Source organism: Ictalurus punctatus, chromosome 25 (assembly GCF_001660625.3).
Source record: "Ictalurus punctatus breed USDA103 chromosome 25, Coco_2.0, whole genome shotgun sequence".
NCBI classification, from domain to species: domain Eukaryota; kingdom Metazoa; phylum Chordata; class Actinopteri; order Siluriformes; family Ictaluridae; genus Ictalurus; species Ictalurus punctatus.
Window position 1 is genome coordinate 3,488,108 of NC_030440.2, and position 23,053 is coordinate 3,511,160.

General features: G+C 43.3%; 3 protein-coding genes across 7 annotated transcripts in view; 2 read left to right on the top strand and 1 right to left on the bottom strand.

Annotated features, from left to right (window-relative positions):
* ints7 (integrator complex subunit 7) overlaps nt 1–895 on the bottom strand; it is a 17,486-nt gene extending 16,591 nt beyond the window's left edge. Inside the window, exon 1 of one of the 3 annotated variants that reach the window (XM_017455950.3) lies at nt 682–895. In XM_017455950.3, coding sequence (XP_017311439.1) covers nt 682–775 — 94 coding nt within the window. In that variant the 5' untranslated portion in view covers nt 776–895. The remainder of the gene's footprint in view (nt 1–681) is intronic. The other 2 variants (XM_017455949.3, XM_053675590.1) reach the window with 2 other exon arrangements.
* On the top strand, nt 284–12,635 carry dtl (denticleless E3 ubiquitin protein ligase homolog (Drosophila)). Of its 2 annotated transcripts, none has more exons than XM_017455952.3 (15): nt 284–358; nt 4,262–4,387; nt 4,751–4,840; nt 5,249–5,310; nt 5,394–5,514; nt 6,564–6,629; nt 7,843–7,955; nt 8,352–8,425; nt 8,517–8,620; nt 8,724–8,828; nt 9,334–9,446; nt 9,556–9,645; nt 10,506–10,641; nt 10,875–11,398; nt 12,083–12,635. In XM_017455952.3, the coding sequence occupies exons 3-15, from the start codon at nt 4,768–4,770 to the stop codon at nt 12,197–12,199; spliced, it is 1,698 nt and encodes a 565-aa protein (XP_017311441.1). In that variant the 5' UTR covers nt 284–358; nt 4,262–4,387; nt 4,751–4,767; the 3' UTR covers nt 12,200–12,635. The 2 variants fall into 2 exon arrangements, with proteins under 2 accessions (XP_017311441.1, XP_017311440.1); XM_017455951.3 differs by lacking the exon at nt 284–358 and adding an exon at nt 1,113–1,323.
* Nucleotides 12,636–15,765: 3,130 nt separating this feature from the next.
* Nucleotides 15,766–23,053, top strand: part of ppp2r5a (protein phosphatase 2, regulatory subunit B', alpha isoform) — a 36,584-nt gene continuing 29,296 nt past the window's right edge. The window contains exon 1 of one of the 2 annotated variants that reach the window (XM_047151098.1): nt 15,766–16,485. In XM_047151098.1, the coding sequence (XP_047007054.1) occupies nt 16,326–16,485 (160 nt within the window). In that variant the 5' untranslated portion in view covers nt 15,766–16,325. The remainder of the gene's footprint in view (nt 16,486–23,053) is intronic. The other variant, XM_017455984.3, reaches the window with a different exon arrangement.

Consider the following 23,053-nt stretch of genomic DNA (forward strand, 5'->3'; position numbering starts at 1 on the left):
CACAGCCGTGCCAAGACCACCTCACTGACACGCCTCGGGTTCGGGTTGTTTCGTCACCGCTGCGTTTACAAACGAAGCACGCCAAACAAGAAATCGCACCCGGGTTCAGTTCGAACCCCTGCAGACGTGAAAACGCCTACATAGTCTTCAGTAACTCTGCCTTCTTCGCGTAGCAGCTTTTCAAATGCGAACGATTATGACAATCCAGCCAATGTGAAAAACTAGTCCATGACGTCATCTGGCGAGTTTTCGCGACATTTTGAGCGTGCACGAGATCATTTCCCCTGAATAGAGCTGGCAAGATAGGTGGCATGCAGCAATATCACGCCACAGCACACAATACTTCGTATTTCCTCATGTAGGTGCCATATAACGTTTTCATAAAGCTCAGCTATAATTATACAGGCGAGAGCGTTTATTTAATCAGGTTTTTGTCCCATAATGTAAACAACTGACTGAATGGTTATGAAGTGAACCGGAAGTATGTGAATAAAACTAGTGCAGCAGATAACAAGCTGTTCTATAACCTGTACACACTTTACACTTAAAAAGTAAATATTTCAGGAAGTTCTCACTACTTATATAAAATGCAGGTATAAAAAAGTTCATATTTAGCCATAGTTAGTTAGTTGACCGTGCTAGCTGGCTTCGGTTAATTATATTAGCATCGAAATGGCAGACCTTTGTCCAGCTCCATGAGAGCCGAATTAGCGTCTAACTCCTGTTCCCCGTAGCCGGCCTCCGATAAGAAAGAGCGCGCGGTTGAAAGAGACATTTTCTTCTCAAAAGTGGATTATCTGCCTGCTTGAGAATGGCACTCGGTAACTTTATTTCATTAACACAGCTCGGTGTTATCTTCACACCGGTATTCCGAAACAACATGGCGTCCACGCAAGCAGAGCCCGGATTGGCGGACTGCTCGAGAGCCAATCGCGGAAGAGAAAGCAGGATGGTCTTAGCCAATCATTGAAAAGGATATACGATTTATCGTAATATGGGTGGGAAAACAAATAACTCGTGAAATAAAAAAAAAACGCAGTTTTTTGTATCGACCGCCATCTTACAGGATGTGACGTTTTAAAAAGGCGTGTCTTACTCTCTGCACCAATGAGAAAGCGCAACGTAATATTAGCGGGATTTTTGTCTTGTTTCTTTCATTGAGCGGTTCGCGGGAACTTCAGTGTAGGTGGCGGTTTTCCTCAGTTAGTACATGTTTATAGCGTTTCAGGATTTTATTTTTTGGTTTAAAACAAAACTTTCTGGTGTTCAGGATGCTGTTTCGTTTTGTCGTCGACCGAGGAGTGGGTAAAAGAAGGCGTAACGGTGAGCAGATTTACTGTGTTTTTAATAGCAGAAGACTTTTTACCACACAAAGCTGGGGAGTTAGGGGACGAATCCCAAACGGCCATCTGTAACCTATACTGGTGCACTACCTAGGGCTCGATAATAATGGCGGGCTACACAGTGATTAGGGGACTTAATGTACTGTACGTTGACATTCGCGATTCAGCCTCTGTTTCTGTCTGCCAGGAAACCGCACACATTAACAAGATATAGATTTATCATGCGATTAAATATACTTATTCAAATAGTAACTAAACCTAATTTAAACATCTATAGTTTGGAATTTGTTTGACTTTTCACAGAAAAATTCCTCACATTAGTCTGCATTTAGTGCCTAACAGCTCTTAATGTGTGATCTATATTGAATATATATAATATATATATATATATATATATATATATATATATATATATATATATATTTTATATTCTGGATAAATTATAAGTTGATATAAGTTGGTTCATTTGAAGGGATTTGGTCTTTTAGTGATTTTTCTTTAATTATTCAGTGAAAAAGGCCCTGCAGCATGCACATGTAGGCATGGAGAGCGAGAAAGAGATCATGCCTTAGTCTGAAGGATGGGACTTGAAAAAGTCAGGCAGTGGATTAGGGCTGGGCGATATGACCGAAACGTCATATCGCGATACTTGAAGACATTTCTACAGTACACAACGTGTATCACAATGTAGAATTTCACTATCAAACTGTCAACGAAACAGCGGTAAAATAAACAAAAACCTGTTCAACTGAGTTTGGCGATACTTTTCTGTAAGGCCTACAAAGACAACAAAGATGAAGTTGTTGTTTTGGGTTGTTGTTGGTTTTTTTTTTTTTTAATTACGTCAAATTAACCGCATCCATCAATTCAGTAACGTTTAATTTATAATGATTAAAAAAAGTTTTTCAAAAGATAAAAATACATCACCATACTGACGATATCTCGGTAAAGTGTATTGTGTGATCATTTATTACAATATGGATGCTGTATTGATATATCGTCCAGCCCTAGTGTGAATGAGAAATAAACATCCGTCAGTAGTTTAGGTGAAGCATCACACGTCTCGGTTCCATGTAGAGACCTGCTGATCCAGTACTAAACTAGGGCTGCAACTGACGAGTATTTTCATAATCGATCAGTTGGCCGGTTGTTTATTTATTTATTTATTTATTTATTTATTTTCGATTAATCGGATGGGGTTGGGCAAACTTTCGGTGCCTGTTTGTTTGTTTATTTAAAATAAAATCCACAAACCGAGTGTTACAAATAAAATCTTCGGACTAAAACGTTACACAACTGTTTGTCCAAAACAGAAAAGAACCCAGTACACACACCAGAATATATGACTAATAATGAATATATTATTAATTATTAATGTAGGACTGTAGTTTAATCGGGTGCTTTTTGTGCATTCATAAACATAATGCGTAAACACTATAAAATTGTTGTTTTATTTTTTTAAAAATGTCCCCCTCGCCTCAGAGGACTGGGAGGTTACATACTCAGTCACGTGACGATTTCGCCTCCGTCTGATGGAGACTGAGGTCATGTTGGGAATAAAAGGTAACGCTGACCGAAAGTAAACTGAAGAAAGTCATTATCGCTGATTCTGGGTGTCCGCTAATGCTAGCGTGCGTATGACGTCATGCGCCGTCGTGGCTTGTACTTCCGGTTAGTAAAAAAACCCGCTAGTGTTATACTTGAGATGATATTACCTTTCTAAAATATACACAGTAGACGGTAGAGTACATAGTGCATAGTGTAAGTGTACAGTACTTCATTTGGGACACGACTTTTAGTATTTACTTTCCGAAGCGTGTTTTCGGAACAGAAGTAACGTGATGAGGAAATCTCCCCCAATTAATTGATAATGAGATTCGCTGACAACAATTTTCGTAATCGGTTATTATCGATTAGTTGTTGCAGCTCTATACTAAATATTGGGTCGAAATTGTCCTGAAACACACCGTGTGACATTTATCTGTCCAGATCACGATGTGGACTCCACGCTGGTCTTTCTGCATTGAAAAGGAACTAATAGTCTGAGCGCATGCCAACATCCTGCATGTGGGGTTTTACATAACTTGGCAACAGGAACAGCCTCGTTTACTATCAAGATGCATCCTGAGTACTGAGTGTTATAAAATGCAAAAAAAAAAAAAACCACCCCTTTGTTTTGTTCTTCCACACTTCCCGGCTCACGTTCGGTGTGTTTTCCTGATGCAAAAGAAGAAATCGTTATCAGCCACCTGATTCAAATTCCAGGGGATATCCGAACGCTTTCTTTTATGCGAATTTGGTGAGATTTTGCTCTAAAGGAACACCAAACATCATTAACGAATGCACCGGGTAATATTGTGAATCGTGATAAATGAATACGTTCGATTTATTTAAATAAACTCGTTGTCATAGTTACAGATGTCAAAACACATCGGGTAACAGTTTTGGGGGCCAAAGACCCGGTAACAGAGTGAGTTTGGGAAATGAAGTCACCACTAGTTATGTATTATATTAGTGTGGAGCAGACGTCTAACTCTAACTCTAAACACACTGCCGGTCAAAAGTTTGTGGACACCCGACGGAAATGTTTCTCAGGATCGTAGACAAAAATAGTGTCATAGACGAAACTATAACCAGGCCGACATATTCATTTCTTTCATTAGAAAACGAACATTTTATTTACCAAAAAAAAAAAATGTTTTTAAACGGACGACTTCTGGGTGTGTTCTGGGTGTCACGAGACCCGTCAAGCCACCCGGTATCACCCCGCTCCCCCCCCGTCCTAGGACAGCTTCCTTGTTTGTCCCCTGTATGACGTTGTGGCTCTCCATTCACCAAGCCTGCAGTTGTTTACAGGTGAAATCATTTCCTTGAATCCTGTTGCGTTGAATAACTCCTTGTGTTCCTTTCCGTTGTAGATAAGCACGGGGATTACCCGTTGTCGTCTCTGTTGGAGTGTTTCCGGTGTGCCCGTCATGACGAGCACGTGTCTTATGGAGACTCGGGCGTCGCTGTTCCTCCGTTCGGATGCACGTTCTCCACAGGTGAAGCCCCGGCAGTTGATTCAGATACGAGATGCTAACGGTTCTTTTTAAAGGACGCGAGAAATGCACGGTTCCTTTTAGCATCTTTGAAACTAAACCTTGACTTGTTAGTGCATGATTGTTTGCTGTCGTGAATTCTCCTGCACTATTTGAGCATGTAGTATTAGCACATTTATAGAAGGGGTGTATTTATTTATAATCGCACTATCACCCGGATGAGGACGAGTCTGGTTCCTCTCCGGGTTTCTTCCTCGTATCGTCTCGGGGAGTTTTCCTCGCCACCGTCGCCTCCGACTTGTGCAAGGAAATGTCTTAAATGTTGTACATTAACTCTGTGTGTGTGTGTGTGTGTGTGGGGTGCAGCTCCCGGACAGGGCAGCATGCTGGCTGTAGCGAATGAGGAAGGGATCGTGAGCCTTTATAACACCGAGAGACGCAGCACTGTACTGAAAGGTGAGTTTGTCTGTCACAAACCGGACTGTTTGTGGATCAGTATCGCTCGATATTCATCTCGGGTCTCCAGGGGGTCGTGTTTCACGTCGTGTCCGTCACTCACTTGAGCTAATTAAGGGTAAGCGTGATTATGCGCTATGCTGCGTTTGATTAAATCTTGAACGGTAGGACTGGGGGGAAAAAAACCCCAAAGAGAAACCCTCGACTCGGAATTCCTACTCGTAAACTGGGACAGCCTAATCAACCCCGAGTTCAGCGAGTGAAGGAGGTCAAAAACGTTGCAGTTCTGACTGATCAGTGGAACGCCGCATTAAAACGGCGGAAATGGCGTGTGGAAGTTCAGTAGAAACGGCGTCGGAATGTCGAGAGTTTAATCGTAGCCTAAGCGATGCCGTTTCTCCTCCACAGAATGGCTGGCGCACGATAACGCGGTGTTCGATATCGCCTGGGTCCCCGGAGCAAACAACCTCGTGAGTTCTTCAGCATCCCGGTTTGATCTTTCAGGTACTTTAAGATGACTCTAGTATGAGTAAGTGATGTTTTTGGTGTGAAGGTGACCGCGTCGGGGGATCAGACGGCTCGGCTGTGGGACGTGATCTCCGGGGAGCTGCTGGGAAGCTTTAAAGGCCATCAGTGCAGCCTGAAGAGCGTGTCCTTTCCCACACGTGAGAAAGGTAATCCCGTATTTCTGTCTGCTCTGAGGAATATTTTAACTTCCTGTTATGTTTGCCGAATAATCATACGGGATGACGCTATCCACTGCCAACTGAACCCATTTATCGCCATGCCGCCGGATATCGATGGTAAAGGTGGACAATGCATTATCGTCCATTATTGTTCTCAACACTGGCGCCCCTCAGGGGTGTGTACTCGGTCCACTTCTTCTTTATATTCTCTAAACAAATGTCTGTCAGAATCCAGTCACCCCCACTCATTACTTTAAATACGCAGACGATACCGCCGTTCTCGCATGGCTTAATAAGGACAATGATTCTTTTTTTTTTTTATTTGGACTATCAGCGCTCCATAGGACATTTTAGAACATGATAACGTTCTCCACCTTAATATCGCAACGACTTAGGAACTGGTTTTTAGCTCTTCCAAAACACCGACCCATCCTTCCAGTGTTACCGTTAGCGGAGAGACGGTTGGGAGTGTGGAGCATTTCAGATATCCGGGCATCACGTTACATTGGATAAGAAGAAACTCTCGAAAATAAGTCATTTAGCGAGGAAAAATGATTGGTATTCCCATCCCTGATTTATCAGACCGTGTCGGTTCACATACGCTCCGGACGGCACATCGAATTTTAAATGACGAAACCGCCCACTTTATCAATCTTTCAAAGCCCTTCCTTCTGGCCGCAGGTATAGATACCCGTGTGCAGAAAGGCCGGCGGTGGTAGGAGTTTTGTTCCTATGGCTATACGAGCGTTAAACACACTGGTACTCGGCCGTCGGGATGCCAGATCCATTTGTTGTATGACGATCCTGATGTTTTTCTTTTCGTCCCCTTCTGCCCTCTATGCCTGGGATCGTTTATGATGTATGAGGTCATGTTTTTGTTTTTCTACGCACCCACGGTGGAAATAAATTTCCTCTTTGAGGACCGATAAATGATCTCTCTATCCATCCATCTCCTCTGAGGTTTATTTTTCGCTTGTCTGAAAGCTTTTATCGGTTCTGGGAGTGTTTTGTGTTAAAGCCACATTTTGTTCCCTCAGCTGTTTTCTGCACCGGAGGCAGGGACGGGAACATCATGCTGTGGGACATGAGGTGTAGTAAGAAAGGTAAGAACGGGAACGTTGTGTAATGACAGTCCGTCTGTCGGTGTTTGTCGGCCTCTGTCTCTGTCAGTGTTTGTCTGTCTCTGTCAGTGTTTCTGTCCGTCAGTGTTTGTCGTCTCTGTCGGAGTCTGTCGGTCTCGGTCATTGTCCGTCTCTGTCGGTGTTTGTCTGTCGTCTCTCTTGGGGTCTGTCTGTCTCTGTCGGTGTTTGTCTGTCTGTCTCTGTCAGTGTCTGTCTCTGTCAGTGTCTGTCTCTGTCGGTGTTTGTCTGTCGGTGTTTGTCTGTCGGTGTTTGTCTGTCGGTGTCTGTCTGTCGTCTCTCTTGGCCTCTGTCGGTGTGTGTCTGTCATCTCTGTCGGTGTTTGTCTGTCGTCTCTGTCGGTGTTTGTCTGTCGTCTCTCTTGGGGTCTGTCTGTCTCTGTCGGTGTTTGTCTGTCTGTCTCTGTCAGTGTCTGTCTGTCGGTGTTTGTCTGTCGTCTCTCTTGGCCTCTGTCGGTGTGTGTCTGTCGTCTCTGTCGGTGTGTGTCTGTCGTCTCTGTCGGTGTGTGTCTGTCGTCTCTGTCGGTGTGTGTCTGTCGTCTCTGTCGGTGTGTGTCTGTCGTCTCTGTCGGTGTGTGTCTGTCGTCTCCGTCGGTGTCTGTCTGTCGTCTCTCTTGGCCTCTGTCGGTGTGTGTCTGTCGTCTCTGTCGGTGTTTGTCTGTCGGTGTTTGTCTGTCGTCTCTCTTGGCCTCTGTCGGTGTCTGTCTGTCGTCTCTGTCGGTGTGTGTCTGTCGTCTCTCTTGGCCTCTGTCGGTGTCTGTCTGTCGTCTCTGTCGGTGTCTGTCTGTCGTCTCTGTCGGTGTCTGTCTGTCGTCTCTCTTGGCCTCTGTCGGTGTTTGTCAGTCGTCTCTGTCGGTGTCTGTCTGTCGTCTCTCTTGGTCTCTGTCGGTGTCTGTCTCTGTCTCTGTTTGTGGGTCTCTGTCGGTGTTTGTCTGTCGGTGTCCGTGTCTGTGTTTGTCTGTCGTCTATCTTGGTCTCAGTCGGTGTCTGTCTGTCTCTGTCGGTGTTTCTGTGTCGGCGTTTGTCTGTCTGTCGGTGTCCGGTGTCGGTCGGCCTTTGTCGGGGTGTTTCTGTCTGTCTGATTTCTGTTCCTGTTGGTCTCTCTCTCTCTCTCTCTCTCTCTCTCTCTCTCTCTCTCTCTCTGTCTAACCAAAATGATCCTTGTCCTTTCTCTGTAGACGGCTTCTACAGGCAGATGAAACAGATTAGTGGAGCTCATATGAAGGTGGAGCGAAACACGCCGCCAGCGAAGAAAAAGCGAGCTACGTCAAGAGGAATGGCTCCTTCTGTGGTGAGCCGGGCTTTTAGTGCTACAGCGCTGACGTCCACCGGGAATAGTGCCGCAACCGCTAATCGACATTTCATCATAAAATAGTTATCAACTCTTTCACTATCGATGTTCTCATGAAGCCCACCGTCACACATCATCACGTCATTTAGTCATGTGCTTAGTAGTTGTGTTTTTTTGTTTGCTTGTTTGTTTTAAATGCAAATGGACCAACGTCAGTAAATTCCATGCTCCGGTAATTAGTGAATACAGTTTTAATGCTTCGATATAAATATAACGGTAATTCGGGGTTTCTTATCTCTTCTCTCTTGAATGTGTTCCGGAGGTTGGTTACCCAAATAATTCTTCATAAATGTTTCGCCTGTAAATGACGACTCCTGTATCTCTGGTGCTGCGCAGGACTCTCAGAGGGGTGTGACGGCTGTTCTGTTCCGTGACGAGAACACGCTCATCTCGTCGGGAGCCGTAGATGGGTACGTGCCGGATTAGAAACGCTTCCCCGTGCTTTAAGAAACCGAATCCGTTATATGACCGATAATCGGCACACGCCTGGTCTCTCTACAGGATGATTAAGATGTGGGATTTGAGAAAGAGTTACACGGCGTACCAGCAGAACCCCACCCCACTCCAGACCTATAGGTACCCGGGATCCTCCACACGCAAGCTAGGTATGAAACGTTCGCTTGCACAGCAAACACCCAGAACAAACCCTTTGATAATAGATTCGCAACCGAGTCGTTCTCACGGGTATCACTCTCTGCTTCCGTCCAGGTTATTCAGGCCTGACGTTAGACTGTACGAGCTCCAGGCTGTTCTGCAACTGCACGGATGACAACATTTACACGTTCGACGTGAGTGGAATGAAAACGACGCCAGGTAAGGAGCGTTACGCGTCACGGCGATCCGATATCTAATGAGTAAACGATTCATGAGTTCAAATCCCAGCACCACCAAGCTACCACTGCTGGGCCCTTGAGCAAGGCCCTTAACCTCGTACCACGATTCGCCAACATTAACACCTACGTCTGATCTGTTTAATGTTCCGGAGCGTCCGCGAAACAAGTTGCTCACGCGCTAGCATCCGTAAACGGCCGTTCCCTCACCGGCCTGTCTTTCTTTTCTCTCTCTCGGAGACGATACCGCGTCAGAAAGCTTCGACCCACGTTTATAAATTTAGCAAAATTATACAAGTAATAAAGGATGAAGACGCTGTGGCTGGATATTTTTAACTACAGACCCTGCGGATATTGCTAACTACTTTTTAATATCCTTTAAGGACGTGATCGTAAGAAGAGGAGTCGGCGTCGTCGTTCTGAAATGTCTGAAGGTGCGCACGTTTCTTGAACGCTGCTCATGCTCCGTCTTCTGTCTGTTCTCGCAGTGGCTGTGTTCAGTGGCCACCGGAACTCCTCGTTCTACGTGAAGTCCAGCGTGAGTCCGGACGATCAGTTCCTGGCCAGCGGGTCGAGTGACGGCAACGCTTATATCTGGAAGGTCAGGGGCTTGAGCGGGGTTTATATATGATTTTGTTGGTTGTTTTTAAATTTCCTTACATGTGGAATTTGTGTGGCTCTCGTAAATGTTCTGAATCTTCTCTCCGTAGATCTCTGACCCAGCTCAGGCTCCTGTTATGCTTCAGGGTCACAGCCAGGAAGTGACATCAGTCACCTGGAGCCCCTCTGATTTTACGAAGGTAAGCAGTTCACTGGGAGCTTTTATAGATAACGGAGCTGGTGGTTAGTGTTCCCTAACCCCTATTAAGTGTTTAAATGATTTTTTTTTCAAAAGTAATGGCGCCGGAGATCGAGTCATCGGTGTCCCGATGTGTAGTGAGCATGGGTTCTTACCGGCGCTCGAACCCGTGTATTGATTCACCAGCTAGGGAGCTGATTGAGACACACCACTTCTCTCAAAACCAAAAACTTGAGGAAAACCACCAAGCCAGATCCGTTCTATCTTATGCGCGAAGGGCCGGTGTGGGTGCAGGTTTTCATTCCAGTCGAGCATGAGAGACACCTGATTCCGTCTGCTTTATCAGTTGATCTTGGCTTTCAATAGACTCATATTAAACAGAAAACCCGCACCCGCACTGGCCCTTCGCGCCAGATGACGTGACCCCGTGAGTTCGTACATATTTCTCAGCGTCAAGCTGGTTAAATAGCATATCAAACTTTTATGTAACATGTCTAATTTGTACATCAATGGCTGTTAATGGTCCGGCGTGCAATTCTCAGAACGCCCACAAGATGGCACCGTTTATCGGCGGATCCGATATTTCCAAATCGATATCCGATTATGGTCGAAAGCTTAAATATCGGTAAAAACCGATCATCGGTCGATCTCTATCTTTTATCGGAGCTTTTTTACCATCTATATCTAGTGTCTACATCTGCTCCTGGCATTTACCATTAAACCCTGTCTTTTGCTTTATTCCTGCATCCCTCTAAACTAAATTTGTCCTATCATGATGTTGGGAAGCTCTAGTAAACTGTGCGTTTGACTTTTTTTTTTTTTTTTTTTTTTTTTTTTTTTTTTTTTTAAACCCCTATGTAGATCGCGACCTGCTCTGACGACAACACCGTGAGGATCTGGAGGCTCAGCCGCAGCGTCGGCGGAGAATACTCAGCAGGAGATTTAAACCTTGTAGGCTGGGCATGCCGCAAAATCCAGACACCATCCCGACCATCTGGTAATGATGATGATGATGATGATGATGATTACTCCATATTTTTACATATAATTTCCTCTCGGGCCTTACACACCTTATTTTGTTAGTCGCATTAATCGTTCCAGGGTACCCTGTGTTTGGTGTTCGTAACAAGCTGACAGTTTTTCTCGCTTAAATCTAAATGTATTTTGTATTACTGGGTTTGGGATGCTATGAGGATCTCTTTTTAATGCTTCTCCCTTTGTCTCCGTCAGGCTCCTCCCCTCAGGTTGATGTAACCCCCGTTCGGAGCGGTAGGTCAGGCAGCGACGACTCTCTGTTATCCCCTCAGCCCGGCTCGTGCGCCCCTGGCGGTGCCGACTTCCCTCCTCCATCCGTCACCTCCTCTCCCGCTGATGCACCCTGCCCGCCCCGATCCAAAACTCCGCCCTCCATCCCCGTCGTTAACACGCTCGGCTCGGAGAGGCGCGCCAAACGCCGCCTGGACACGAGCGAGGCGTCAGCGGCGGGGGAAGACGAGAGCGACGGCGTGACCGAGCTCTATCCCGACCGTAAGAGGAGTCGGCAGTCCGCGAGCGCTTTCTGCCACCCGGCAGAGGAAAGAACCGAGCAGAAGGAGAAAGAGAGGATGGGCTCGGATAAGGAGAACCGCTCGCCGCTGAAGGCCGACTGGCTTTCCGCCATGAGCCGGAAACTGAAACAATCTCACAGCGGAGCCGCGTTACAGAAAAGCCCTAATGGAGTAAAGAGACCAGACTCGAGGACGCCGTCCCTCCCTGTAAGTCACAGTACATAATAACGTACCGCATGATAACCATTTAACATCACATCATGGTATCGGACTCGCTTTCTCAACAACGACTGACGTCGTCACGACGCGCGTTCCGCCAAAAAAGTCTTCGGTTTGCGTGCGTCGAACACGAGTACAGCTAAAAGGTCTCGTTTACCAACAAACATCACGGCGAAAAACCGTCCAAAACTCTTCCGTGCGGTCGCATTTTCACTAATCCGAGTAGTTCTACGCCCAAAAAAAAAAAAAAAAACGCAAGTCGCATCGCAATTTTTTTTAAAAAAAGCCGCAGCAGAATCTGCATCAATCACAACAACGACCAAAAACTCTGCGCCGTCCTGTACAGACTGGTATCTGGGTTTCAGATCCGATTGAAATCAGATTCGAGGACGTGTGACAGTGTGTCGTGTGAAATCGGATATCAAGGGATTTTTATTTACATATTTTTTTTCTTTCCACGTGTAAACATCAGATCTGAGAAATGCAGTTTTGCCTTTTCGCGTGAACGTAGCCTGTCTTTACACGTCTCCTTGTCTTCGTCTTTCGTCCGTCTACCTCCCTCCATCCAAACAGCGACGTTCCCAAACCCGACCTCTCTGAACTCTTTTTCTGTCATTTCATCAGATCCGTTGGAGGATAACGCGTGTTGTCGTTTCTCTTCCTCCTGCTTAGGCGCTGAGCTCTCCGCCGTCTGTGAAGAAGGCCTCCTCCCCTCAGACGAAGACAACTTCCTCTCCGGCTTCTATGAAAAAGATTTCTGCGTATTTTCAGAAAACACCGCAAGACTGATCCTCATGCGTGTTCAAGTTCTCGAGGCTTTACTCGGCCGCTAAGTTTTGGACACTACGTTTTTAAAGAAATATCCAGCAGTGTTCTACTGTGTGTGAATTTTACCCTCCATCTTTTGTCTTTCAGCAAGACGAATTTTCGAGGGAATGTTTTTATGCAAAAGGACAAACTATATTTGAGATTTTTTTATATATATATATATATATGTATATAAAAAAAAAAACACTGTATTTTACTTGACCGTTCCTAAAATTGATTTGCGAAGCTGTCATTAATGGAGTGTTCACACACATGTTGAGTGGACGTGTATATGACGTGTGTGTTGTCAGCTACGTTCATAACGCATACTTTTTGTATTATTGTCGTTCTTCTTTAAACTGTTGCATACTGCGTTGGTTTGATCTGATCATTAAATACATGCGCTCTGTTTGGTGAAGTCTGAACTGTTATGTACAGTATACTGAGACTCATGACCCTGAAATATCTTCACATGAAGCTTCCTTGTGTATAAAAATGTCTAACTCCAATCTAAGACCATTTCTCACCGCCTTCTTTGCTCATATCGACCAAGGGTGCCAATATTAATGGAGGGCACTGTATATGAGATTTTCACTCAATAAGACAATTTATTATTATTTATTTATTTTTATTTTTTTTTAAAGTGAAAGATTCTTTATTTAATATGCGAGAGCTACTTTGGGTTTGCAGCACCAGGGGGCGATAGACATATTCTCGTGGCTCTCATGGCACCTGTTGACCTTGAAACCAAAACTACATCCAGGATATAATCTCTAAGCATACAGCGTTAAGTATCTTCTATTCCCCTGATGCGATTGGGGTTTTAATACCACGCAAGCCCGGTGTAATGTTTCCCGTGAATAACACGGTGGTGCGCTGCACGTGAACATGGTGACAACATGACTTTAATGAGCTACAACCGCACAAGCTGATAAACAGGAAGCTGCAATCAGATTACAGTGAACAGCAAAAACTGAAGAAGCTTTTAGGAATATTCCAACAACTGTTCAAAGATGCTGTTTTGCTCTACCACAGCTCTGAAATATGTAGCGTTATGTAAGCTAGTGCCAAGATAAAGGTACACCAAAAAAAAATTAATAATAATTAGGCAATTAGAGCAGTGCATTGTTTCATAGTACAATACCAGACCATGCAGTGCGTAGTGGGATATCTAACGTTTTGACAGGGTGAGAATGGGGAATAATTCTCCGTCTGTCAACCTTGAGGTTAAAATTGATTTGCTAGTAAAATCTGGAATCAGTGCATGGTTGCGGTGGCAGGGGTTAAGGTTTTGAGTTACAGATTATGTCGTGTGTTTAAATCTCCTAAAGCCAAACTGCCGTGGTTGGGTCCTAGAGCAAGACCCTTAACCTGTTGCTCAGCTGTATCATGTTTCATGCAAATGTACTGGGTGAGGTTTAATTTACCTAGTAAGGTTAAGCGGTACAGACGATGGATGGAGGGATGGATGGAAGGATGGATGTTGTTTTATTTTACCTAGTAAGGATAAGCGGTACAGACAATGGATGGATGGATGGATGGATGGAGGGATGGATGGATGGAGGGATGATGTTTTATTTTACCTAGTAAGGATAAGTGGTACAGGCGATGGATGGAGGGATGGATGGATGGATGGAGGGATGATGTTTTATTTTACCTAGTAAGGATAAGTGGTACAGGCGATGGATGGAGGGATGGGATGTTTTATTTTATACTATAATTATATTAACAAGTATTTTACTTGCAAAAATTAACAGTATATTTCTGGAAAAACAGTCCCCTCCAAAAGTATCGGAACAGCAAGGCCAATTCTATTGTTTTTGTTATATACATTGAAGACGTTTAGGTTTGAGATTAAAAAGATGAACATGAGACGACAGATCAGAATTTGAGCTCTCATTTCCTCATATTTAAACTTACCACGTACCAACTTTTGTTTGAACACACCCATTTTTTTCTGCGATCAAAAATATTGGAACACGTGACTGACTGGTGTTTCTTGCAGCCCTGGTGTGTCCTGTACGGAAGGTTTAAAGAATGAACAACTCTGAATGTCTACTCTTGGTTGAGCCCTGGGTTTCTCCTGTGAAAACTGCATTTGTTGTTAAAAAAGGATAAACCAACATGAGGACCAGAGAGCTGTCTATGGGAGAAAAGCAAGCTGAGAAAAGAGGGAAAATCTGTCAGAGTTGTTGCACAAGCGTTGGGCATATTCAGTACAACAAACTGGAACGTCCTGAAAAAGAAAGAAACCACTGGTGTACTGACAACCAGACATAGAACAGGTCGGCCAAGGAAAACATGAGCAGCGGATGACAGAAACGTTAGGAAAGCTGTGGAGATGAAGAAAATAAAACAGTAGTCAGTGACATCACCTCTGCTGCCCTCACTGTATATTTTACAGTAAATGTTTTACAATGTAGTGTTAATTTACCTCTGATCACTGTAATTGTTGAGTGGCTTGCCTACCATAAAAACTCTTTAACGATCTGGTATAATATAGTTTGACTAACTAAAACATTTCACACACAGTTTCATGGTATAAGGAAGAACCTTCCGAGGGCAAAAAATACATTTAATGGCTCACATGCAGTTCCTCCAACATTTTCATGACTGCTGTTTGTGGCTTTTTTTAGCTACACTATTACACAGTGCAGTGTATAACATACAGAAGTTCTGTGCTCAGTGAGGTTTCGGAGAGGAAAGACGAGTTAAACCAGTCCTGACTGATGGAAGCCAGTGTCTGCTGTCCTCGGGGCTCTATGGCAGAAAAATGCAGGTCACTGAGCAGAGCTATCCTCAGTATGTATTAAGGCAGCAAGCTAAACTGGTTCTTTGTTTTAGAGGTGCACATGCTCAAGCATGTAAGTTGCAGCAGTGTATACATGTTTGTACAGGAATGGGCCACATTTGCTTTATGGGTCATTTATTAACTTATTACTTCACTGATTCCCATCAACACACAGCACACTGAACATTGAGCACTCTTAATTTAAACTCAGTTTTAAAATAGAAGTGTTGAACAAAAAAAACACATCAAATAATTAAATATTCATATACGTGTGTGTGCGTGTATATATATATATATATATATATATATATATATATATATATATATATATATATACATACATGTGTGCATCTCTCTCTCTCTCTCTCTCTCTCTCTCTCTCTCTATATATATATATATATATATATATATATATATATATATATATATATATATATATGAATGTGTGTGTGTGTGTGTGTGTGTGTGTGTGTGTGAGACAGTTGGTTGGTCATACAGAGTACGAGAACTATTTTTTTTTCCCCCGACATCATCTCACAGACATACGGTTGCGGTTGTATCCCAAATCTTTGCCTATGCCCTACAAAAGTGCCCTATTATATAATCCCGTACAAGTGAGCAGGTTTTGCGTCTCTCTCTCCGTTCAACATTTGGGAAACAGCCGCTGGCTTGTAGAACGCGACCATGTCGGAATCTGATTGGTCGATGTTATTCCGACCCTCGCACGTAATTGGCTGAGCGAAGTGTCCATCAAATGCCAACCTCGCAGTGCTCCAGCAGGAGGCTAAAATGACTGTAGCTGTCAGTTACAATGTACAGTTTTCCTCCTGCACGTTCAGTTTAAAGGTCAGTTCTCGGTTAAACAGCACCGCATGGCTCTGATATTGCGGTAGGTCAGACTCTACTCTGCAGACTGCTCTTTAGGAGGTTTTAAGTGTGTGTAAATAATCTGTCATATTTACACCAACTGCGTTGAAAAAGCTCCTAAACATGTGATGTGTGGGAATTATGAGTCGGCACGAGGCACGAGGACGGCGGGCTGTTTGTACACTACAAATGAGCGACTTTATCCTGTTAACGAGGCAGTAAACGGTTTGGAAAGCCGTGTGTTACTTTATGAAGTGTGAGTGTAGCCGTATCGTGCGGAAACTTTTTTTTCACGACACTTGCGTGTGTTGAGCTGTGAACCCTGCGAGCGGCTGGACATTCACATGTCAACAGTGTTCCGATGTGCGACTGTCGGAAGAAAACTTCTTTGTTGCTAGGTTACATCAGACTTTAGGTTAGCTATCATTAGCTGCAGCGACCCGAGCGGACATGTCGGCGGTCTCGGCCACCGAGAAAGTGGACGGCTTTACTCGGAGATCCGTGAAGAAGGCGCAGAAGCAGCGGAAATCGCCCAGCTCGTCGCGCTTTCGGAGCCAGAGTTTCTCCGGGGAGCTTTCAGCCCTGCCGCAGCTCAGAGCCAACGTTCACGGTAAGAGGATCACCGGGGCTGTGCGTTAATGCTGATCACTTCTAAAAATGTCCGCCTTTATTTTAACTCTACATCCCCGTAACGGAGCGCCAGCTCTGTTCTAGGTGTCTAATAATGATCGTATAATTTTTATTTCCTTCCGGGTCAAGTCTTTAAGAAAAAAAAATTCTGATATGCACCATAAAATGTAAATTTTTCCTATTATCTAACGAGTCACAGCAATACCGCAGCTCGAAGGCCTGCAGTTACATCTCTAACTTATTATAGGAAAACCTGGTTGTCGATTGGTCGTGAAATCAACCAATCAACGCGCAGCTTCTGATCACGTGGCAGATTTGGGCCCAATCATAACTTTTAGCTTTGTATGGTATTAACTTCAGCTCATAGTTCGGCAGTTAGTTTCTGTGGCAGCGGCCGCCGCCATTTTGAAATTTCGATTATATGCAAATGTTTGAAACTGACACACACACACACACACACACACACATTCTTTTATTTAAATAAAGAAAACATATATTCAGACGCGCATTTAAGAACGTACTGCATTATAAATAACGTATTTTGTTCATGGATATAATTCTTCACGCAGTAAAATATGTCAAAATATTCATGGCAGTATATTTATAACGAGATACATTATTTGTCCTCTTATAAATATATATAATATAATTAAATATGTCAAATATATAAATATCGGTTCAAATGTTAGTCATTAATTCATTCATCTTCACTCAGGGTTGTGGTGAATTGGAGGTGGGAATACACTCTGAATGGGATCAACACACACTCATTCACATACTCATTCACAACTAAGTTAGAGCTGTCAAGGGAGGAAAACGGAGAACCCAGAGGAAACCCACACTAACACAGGGGACACACTCGAGACGGTTCTCCACACGGACAGTAAGCCGAGCTCAGGATTGAAGCTCTGAGGTTGCGACGCAACCTGCTGTGTCAAAATTGTTTGCCCAATTTTTCAATATTTTTTTTTTTGTTGCATGTATCCTAAAAATACATATTCCTCATTCGTCTTGCATCATATCAGAATGCGATGTCCCTGACAACGAACTCACTTTGGTGTTTGTTAGCATCACAGCCGTTACTGAGGTCTCGTGTGATCCGCACCACCTGGGTTTGTGTGGTCCTGAAAAGAAAGAAGGTTATTGTACAATACTATGTGTGTTGAGTGAAGTGTCAATGCGCATTGAGTAGGCATGGCTATAAAGGTCAGGGAGTTCCAGTGTACCAAATACGTATAAAGTCTTTTACCTTCTCTACAGTTCTCTCCGAATATGTGCCGAAATTCAGAAGAAAAGAATGTTTTTATAATATTCACAAAATAACGACTACAACAAAAATAAAAATAAAAAGTAGAGAAAAAAAATTGGTAGATGTCAAACAATCCAAGTCCTTTGTAGGGATTTGTTACAGCAGCATGTGATGAGTCTTTTGCAGAAAGCTGACAAAGTCTCTGTTTGATATGCCGCTTGTTGCCATCGGCAGAATTTCAATAACTGACAAATAGTCATCTGTTCCTTTAGCACTCTCTCACTCACTACTGCGTGCATGAGCAACTTGCTAGAAGATTTCAGGCTGTTTTTTAGTTGCTTTCCGTATGGTTTGTTTGTTTGTTTGTTGGTAGTTACCTTTTCAAAAAAGTTCAAAAAACCAAACAAGAAAGAAATAAACCCTACTTCCTATTGACTTTTCATTTGTGTCTGTGTGTGTGTGATTAATTGTATTGCACTTTAAACCTAATGCACTTTTAATCACTGCGTGATAAATCGTAGTGCACTTCAGTGATGTGACACACCACAGTGCTGTAACTATAGTGCTCGCTACTCGTTCTGTATCCCACCTCTCGCGTCACGACGCAGATCGGCCAACACTTTCTGGCTGATAGTACGACACGATGATGGCGATGGTATAATAAAAATAATGTTTCATTTATATAGCACCTTTCTCAAACCAAAGGTCGCTTTACAGTAGACAGAATTAGGCAGGCACACTTTGTACTTTCCTGATGCTCTAGGTAATAAATGAATCCATTGCCCACCCCTGTAGTGTGCCATTTAATGTGAGAACAAAAATTTCCTTCAACGCTGGAAGAAGAAGAAGGAAAAAACAACATAAAGCATTTTTTTTTTTTTCTGTTCTAGTTTTGTACTTCACATGATCTGTTGCTTAACTCCTCATTCAGTGTGAGACTAAGTTTAGAGTTCGTTATCACATGGATCAAGAAATGCAAAACGGCCAGAAATAAATATTTAATGTTTTAACAGTACAATGTTGTTGCAGTATTACAAACTGCTGATACTACTGTGGGTAAAATGATTAGAAAATGGATCTGGATATTTAATATGAGCCCATGCTGCATGTATGCACGATGCCTTTAATAGAAACGCAGAAGTCTTTTTATGCTGTTCAAAATAGCAGGGTGCGTATATAACGGATGGAGCAGTTACTCACGATATGATTATATAACAAAGTATCTTCGGATATTCTGAAAATATATGGCTGCTTGTGGAGTTACAAAGTTAGAAGCCTATCAGTGAAGGTAAAACTAAAATAGGGCAGGCCCCTATAGAGCTGAATGCACTTTAGTTAAACCTGATTTCTTGTGTCTTTTGCCTTGCTTGAGTGGTCTGAATCAAGTGAAGGCTTGTTTAGGTTATAATTTAGATTAAACACTCAATCCTCAGTAGTGCAGGGTCTTACCATGTAATCACTGCCGCACACATGAACGTTTACATTTTATTTATCATTCCACATCTACTCAGATGCGAGGCAGAATCCAACCCGAGCGGAGAGCTGAGCCGTCCAGGGTTAAAGGAAACCAAGCCGAAACACCCGAATTATGCTTATATTGAAATATTTGTGGCATGCTTGGTGATTCTGGCGCTAATTGTTTTGGCCTCGGGAAGTTCGTGGTCGTCTGCAGCTCTGCCGTCACAGATCACGTCGATCCTAATCGTTTATATGCCGGTGGGTTTTTCCTTTTACGACTAGGGATGCGTCGAAACAGGTTATTCCCGAGCGAGTTTGAGTACGTGTCTTTTGGTACTCGCTGATAGTAATACTCGGCATGCCTCGGCTGAGTTTCTGTACGAGCTTCTGGCAGGAGAAAGAGCAACAGCGCGTTTCGATTGTAATCTGTAGCACGATGCTGCCGTTCTGGAAAGACCTGAAACTAATTCAAACAATTCAGCACTGGAGACGTGTTCTCTTTTTGTTTTTCTTTTATCTCTCTCAGTCTTTGTCCATAATGTCCGTAGATCAACCAAGGCTGATCGACGGACATTATCCACTCCATAATCCTGTTTGCTCTCTCCAAATCTTTGCAATATATCTTCCAATAGAAAGGGTTCTGTACATCATAGACACACTGCATGCAGTTAAACTTTGGTTGTAGAAATATGAGAATAATTATGATTATTTGCTTTGAAGCAAGATCTTTTAAACTAGCTCAATTTGGCAACCCTAACCCTGTCATTAACTGCTTCTCCCTGAGCGTGGGGCAGCTCGATTCGTGCCCCAATGGACCTCTATTAGTGCTTGTTGCAGTTCACATTATTGACCACTGGGGGCAATAATAACACTCCGGAGATAAATGGGGTGTGAGAATGCTGTCCCAGTATTGTGCAACATTCAACAAAGGAGAGTAAATAATGGAATGTCGGCTTATGCCTGTCAAATAGTGACATTTTTAAATTTGTTGGTTGCTCAAAGAGCTTAGTAGTATCATTTAAAATGTTCGAGTTGTGATGGAAGACCTTTACATTTGTTAAATGGTTGATATGCTGTATGATGCCCCTACGGATGAGCAGCTACTGTTTGATTGCCACCATTAATAGGGAAATATAGAGATCGTTGTAATTTTGAGTAATTTAGCGGGACGGTGCACGCTAGGCTTACGTCACACAGGATCACATGGTATTGGATGTTGGTGTCGGGACATCTTTTACGAGTAGCTATATGAGCACAGTATTGGCCTGAGACCTGATACCTGTATCAGTACTGCTGCATGCCTGATTTGAACCCATAGCCTTCTGGTGACTTGCACAGAGTCGAACCACATACGTACTGTACATTCAAACATGGTTTAGCGACCACTTCAGAGGAAATGCATTAGGCCTAGTTTTTGTCATGATAGATGAAAATAAAGACTGTGTTTTAAAAGCAACAAGTTGTCTTACAAGAAAAAAAATCCAAATATCAAACAAAATATAACATTTGTCTGTTTGTTATTCTGTGTGAAGAAGGGATGTGATCACAGTTGCCTCCGCCTGAGCCTGTTACACCGTTATTACTCATTAAAGTTGCGGTAGTAATGTTGTAGTTAGTCATAAATTCAGCACAGATTGTGTATGCGCCTGTTGAAAAGGAGGTGTTGTGTCCATCCACCTGTTTTCACTGAGATTTTGAGTCAACATAAGTAAGCTGTGAGGAAATAATAAAAAAAAAATATATATATATATAAATATCATATTTTTGGAATAGCCAGTGCCTTAGGGAGTGTGTTTTCCTGGCTTTTCATGACTGTGTATGATCAGGTGGCACTCTTCTGATGACACTGTTCTTTCTTCAGAAGAGGAATTTAAGGAGAAAGAAAACCCCAGTAGACATTTGCAGTTTGTTTGTTTGGTGGGGGGGGGTGCTCCGGATATCTGTTTAGGATTTGAGAATGTTTGGATGGGAATGTGTCTAGTCAGCTGATGGACTACTATCCAGGTTTGATTAGCTACAGTTGTGACTATCTCTCCATCCATCCATCCATTTGTCGTACTGCTTATCCTACACGGGGTCCCTGGGAGATTGGGACACAGGGCGGGGGACAGCCTGGACGGGCGCAATCGCACTCCCATTCACACACTACCGACAATTTGAAAAACGCATCCTACAACGCATGTCTTTGGACTGAGGGAGGAAACCGGAGTACCCGCAGGAAACCCCCGAAAGCACAGGGAGAACACGCAAACTCCGTGCGCACAGGGCGGAGGCAGGATTCGAAACCCCCAGCCCCAGATGTGCCAACCCTAAGCCACCGTGTCCCACACAGCTGTGACCAGTACATTGCATTTCACCTGACAACATGCAGATGTGTTAATGAACAACAGACACCAAAACAAGACTTCTAAAAAACATTCTTTCTCCATTTAAAGAGGTCACCAGAGTTTATCTGCTGACGGAATGTATTTGACGTAACCATGCCTCAGCCAGTCGTGAATGACAACTATGATAATCTGGAATTTCTGGAACTGAGCATCACTGTTTGAATGAGATTCCTAGTGATGTAAATTCCTTTCTTGTCAGGAGAAACATCAATGTCCACCCACAATACTGTTAGCCAACCAGCAACATATAACCATTTCTGTGAAGTCAAAATATCCTTGTACGGGTGTATAGTCTCACACGGCAGAACTCCTAATGTTTAAAAGCGTGTTTTATATCTTTTGACACGACCACGTCAAGAGCATGGCCATTTGACTGACCTTTCCAACCTCAGACCCTATCCTGTAACCCATCAGCAAACATGAGATAATCTCACGTACACCAAACAAAACCCTTTATCTTTTTAAAGACTGGATTCCATGATATTTGGTTCCGTCAGTCCAGTCACTATATCTCGCTCTGTGAACGCGTATCCACAAGAATGTGGCGAGCCAGTCAGTCCGCAGCCTTTAAGAGTCTAAATCTTGTGTCCAGTTGTTTTGGTAGTGTCTTTGTGCCATTGATTAAAAGGTCATACGGTACGGTTATTTAAAAAAAAAAATCAGTAAAGTTGGTTACTCTTTAATGCCGATATAGTAATAGTATAGTAACCCATGATAAATGGCATAAATTGTGATAAACGTATATAAAATATGTTCCTAGTCGACCTCGTTGTATTGATGCCGAATGAGGTTGTAAATCCTGTCCAGAATCTATAGCTAAAAAACAGGATGTCTGTGAGTGGCATTTTAAGAACAAGGAACCATGATGGACTTTGGTTGGGTCTGCAGCCTTTGAGTCAATCATTAAATAACATATCTCTGCCATCTGGCTCCAACTCACTCCGAGCTAAACATGGACGTGCTGATATTAAGGACTAAAACACGACCAGTCGTGTTGTTCTAGGAAAATGACACAAGACGTGCGATCGTGTGACGCGGCCATTACCAGCCCAAAATGAATAACTTTCCTTGAAGAGCACACCCTGGAGTGTTTTATACCACAGGGGTTTGCCAACGATGACAATTTTTTTGATTTATTAACCATTTATATTTACATTTAGTCAACGTCAAGTTAGTTCCTGCTATCACTTACGTTATAGCAGCTATAAACAGTCCTTCCCTCAGCAGCCTCTCTTTTTCTCTTTTTACACTTGAGACTCCTTCTATAAATGTTAAAGCGCACCTATTATGGATTTGAAACGTTCCTAATCTCATACAATAGATTTACAGGCATCCGAGGTCAAAAAAACACTTTAACGTGCTCATAATTTAAACTCTGCAGCATTACCCCCCCCCCCCCCCCCCCCCCCGGTCTCACAAACGACTCGTTCAGTGATCCGTTCTAAAAGATTCGT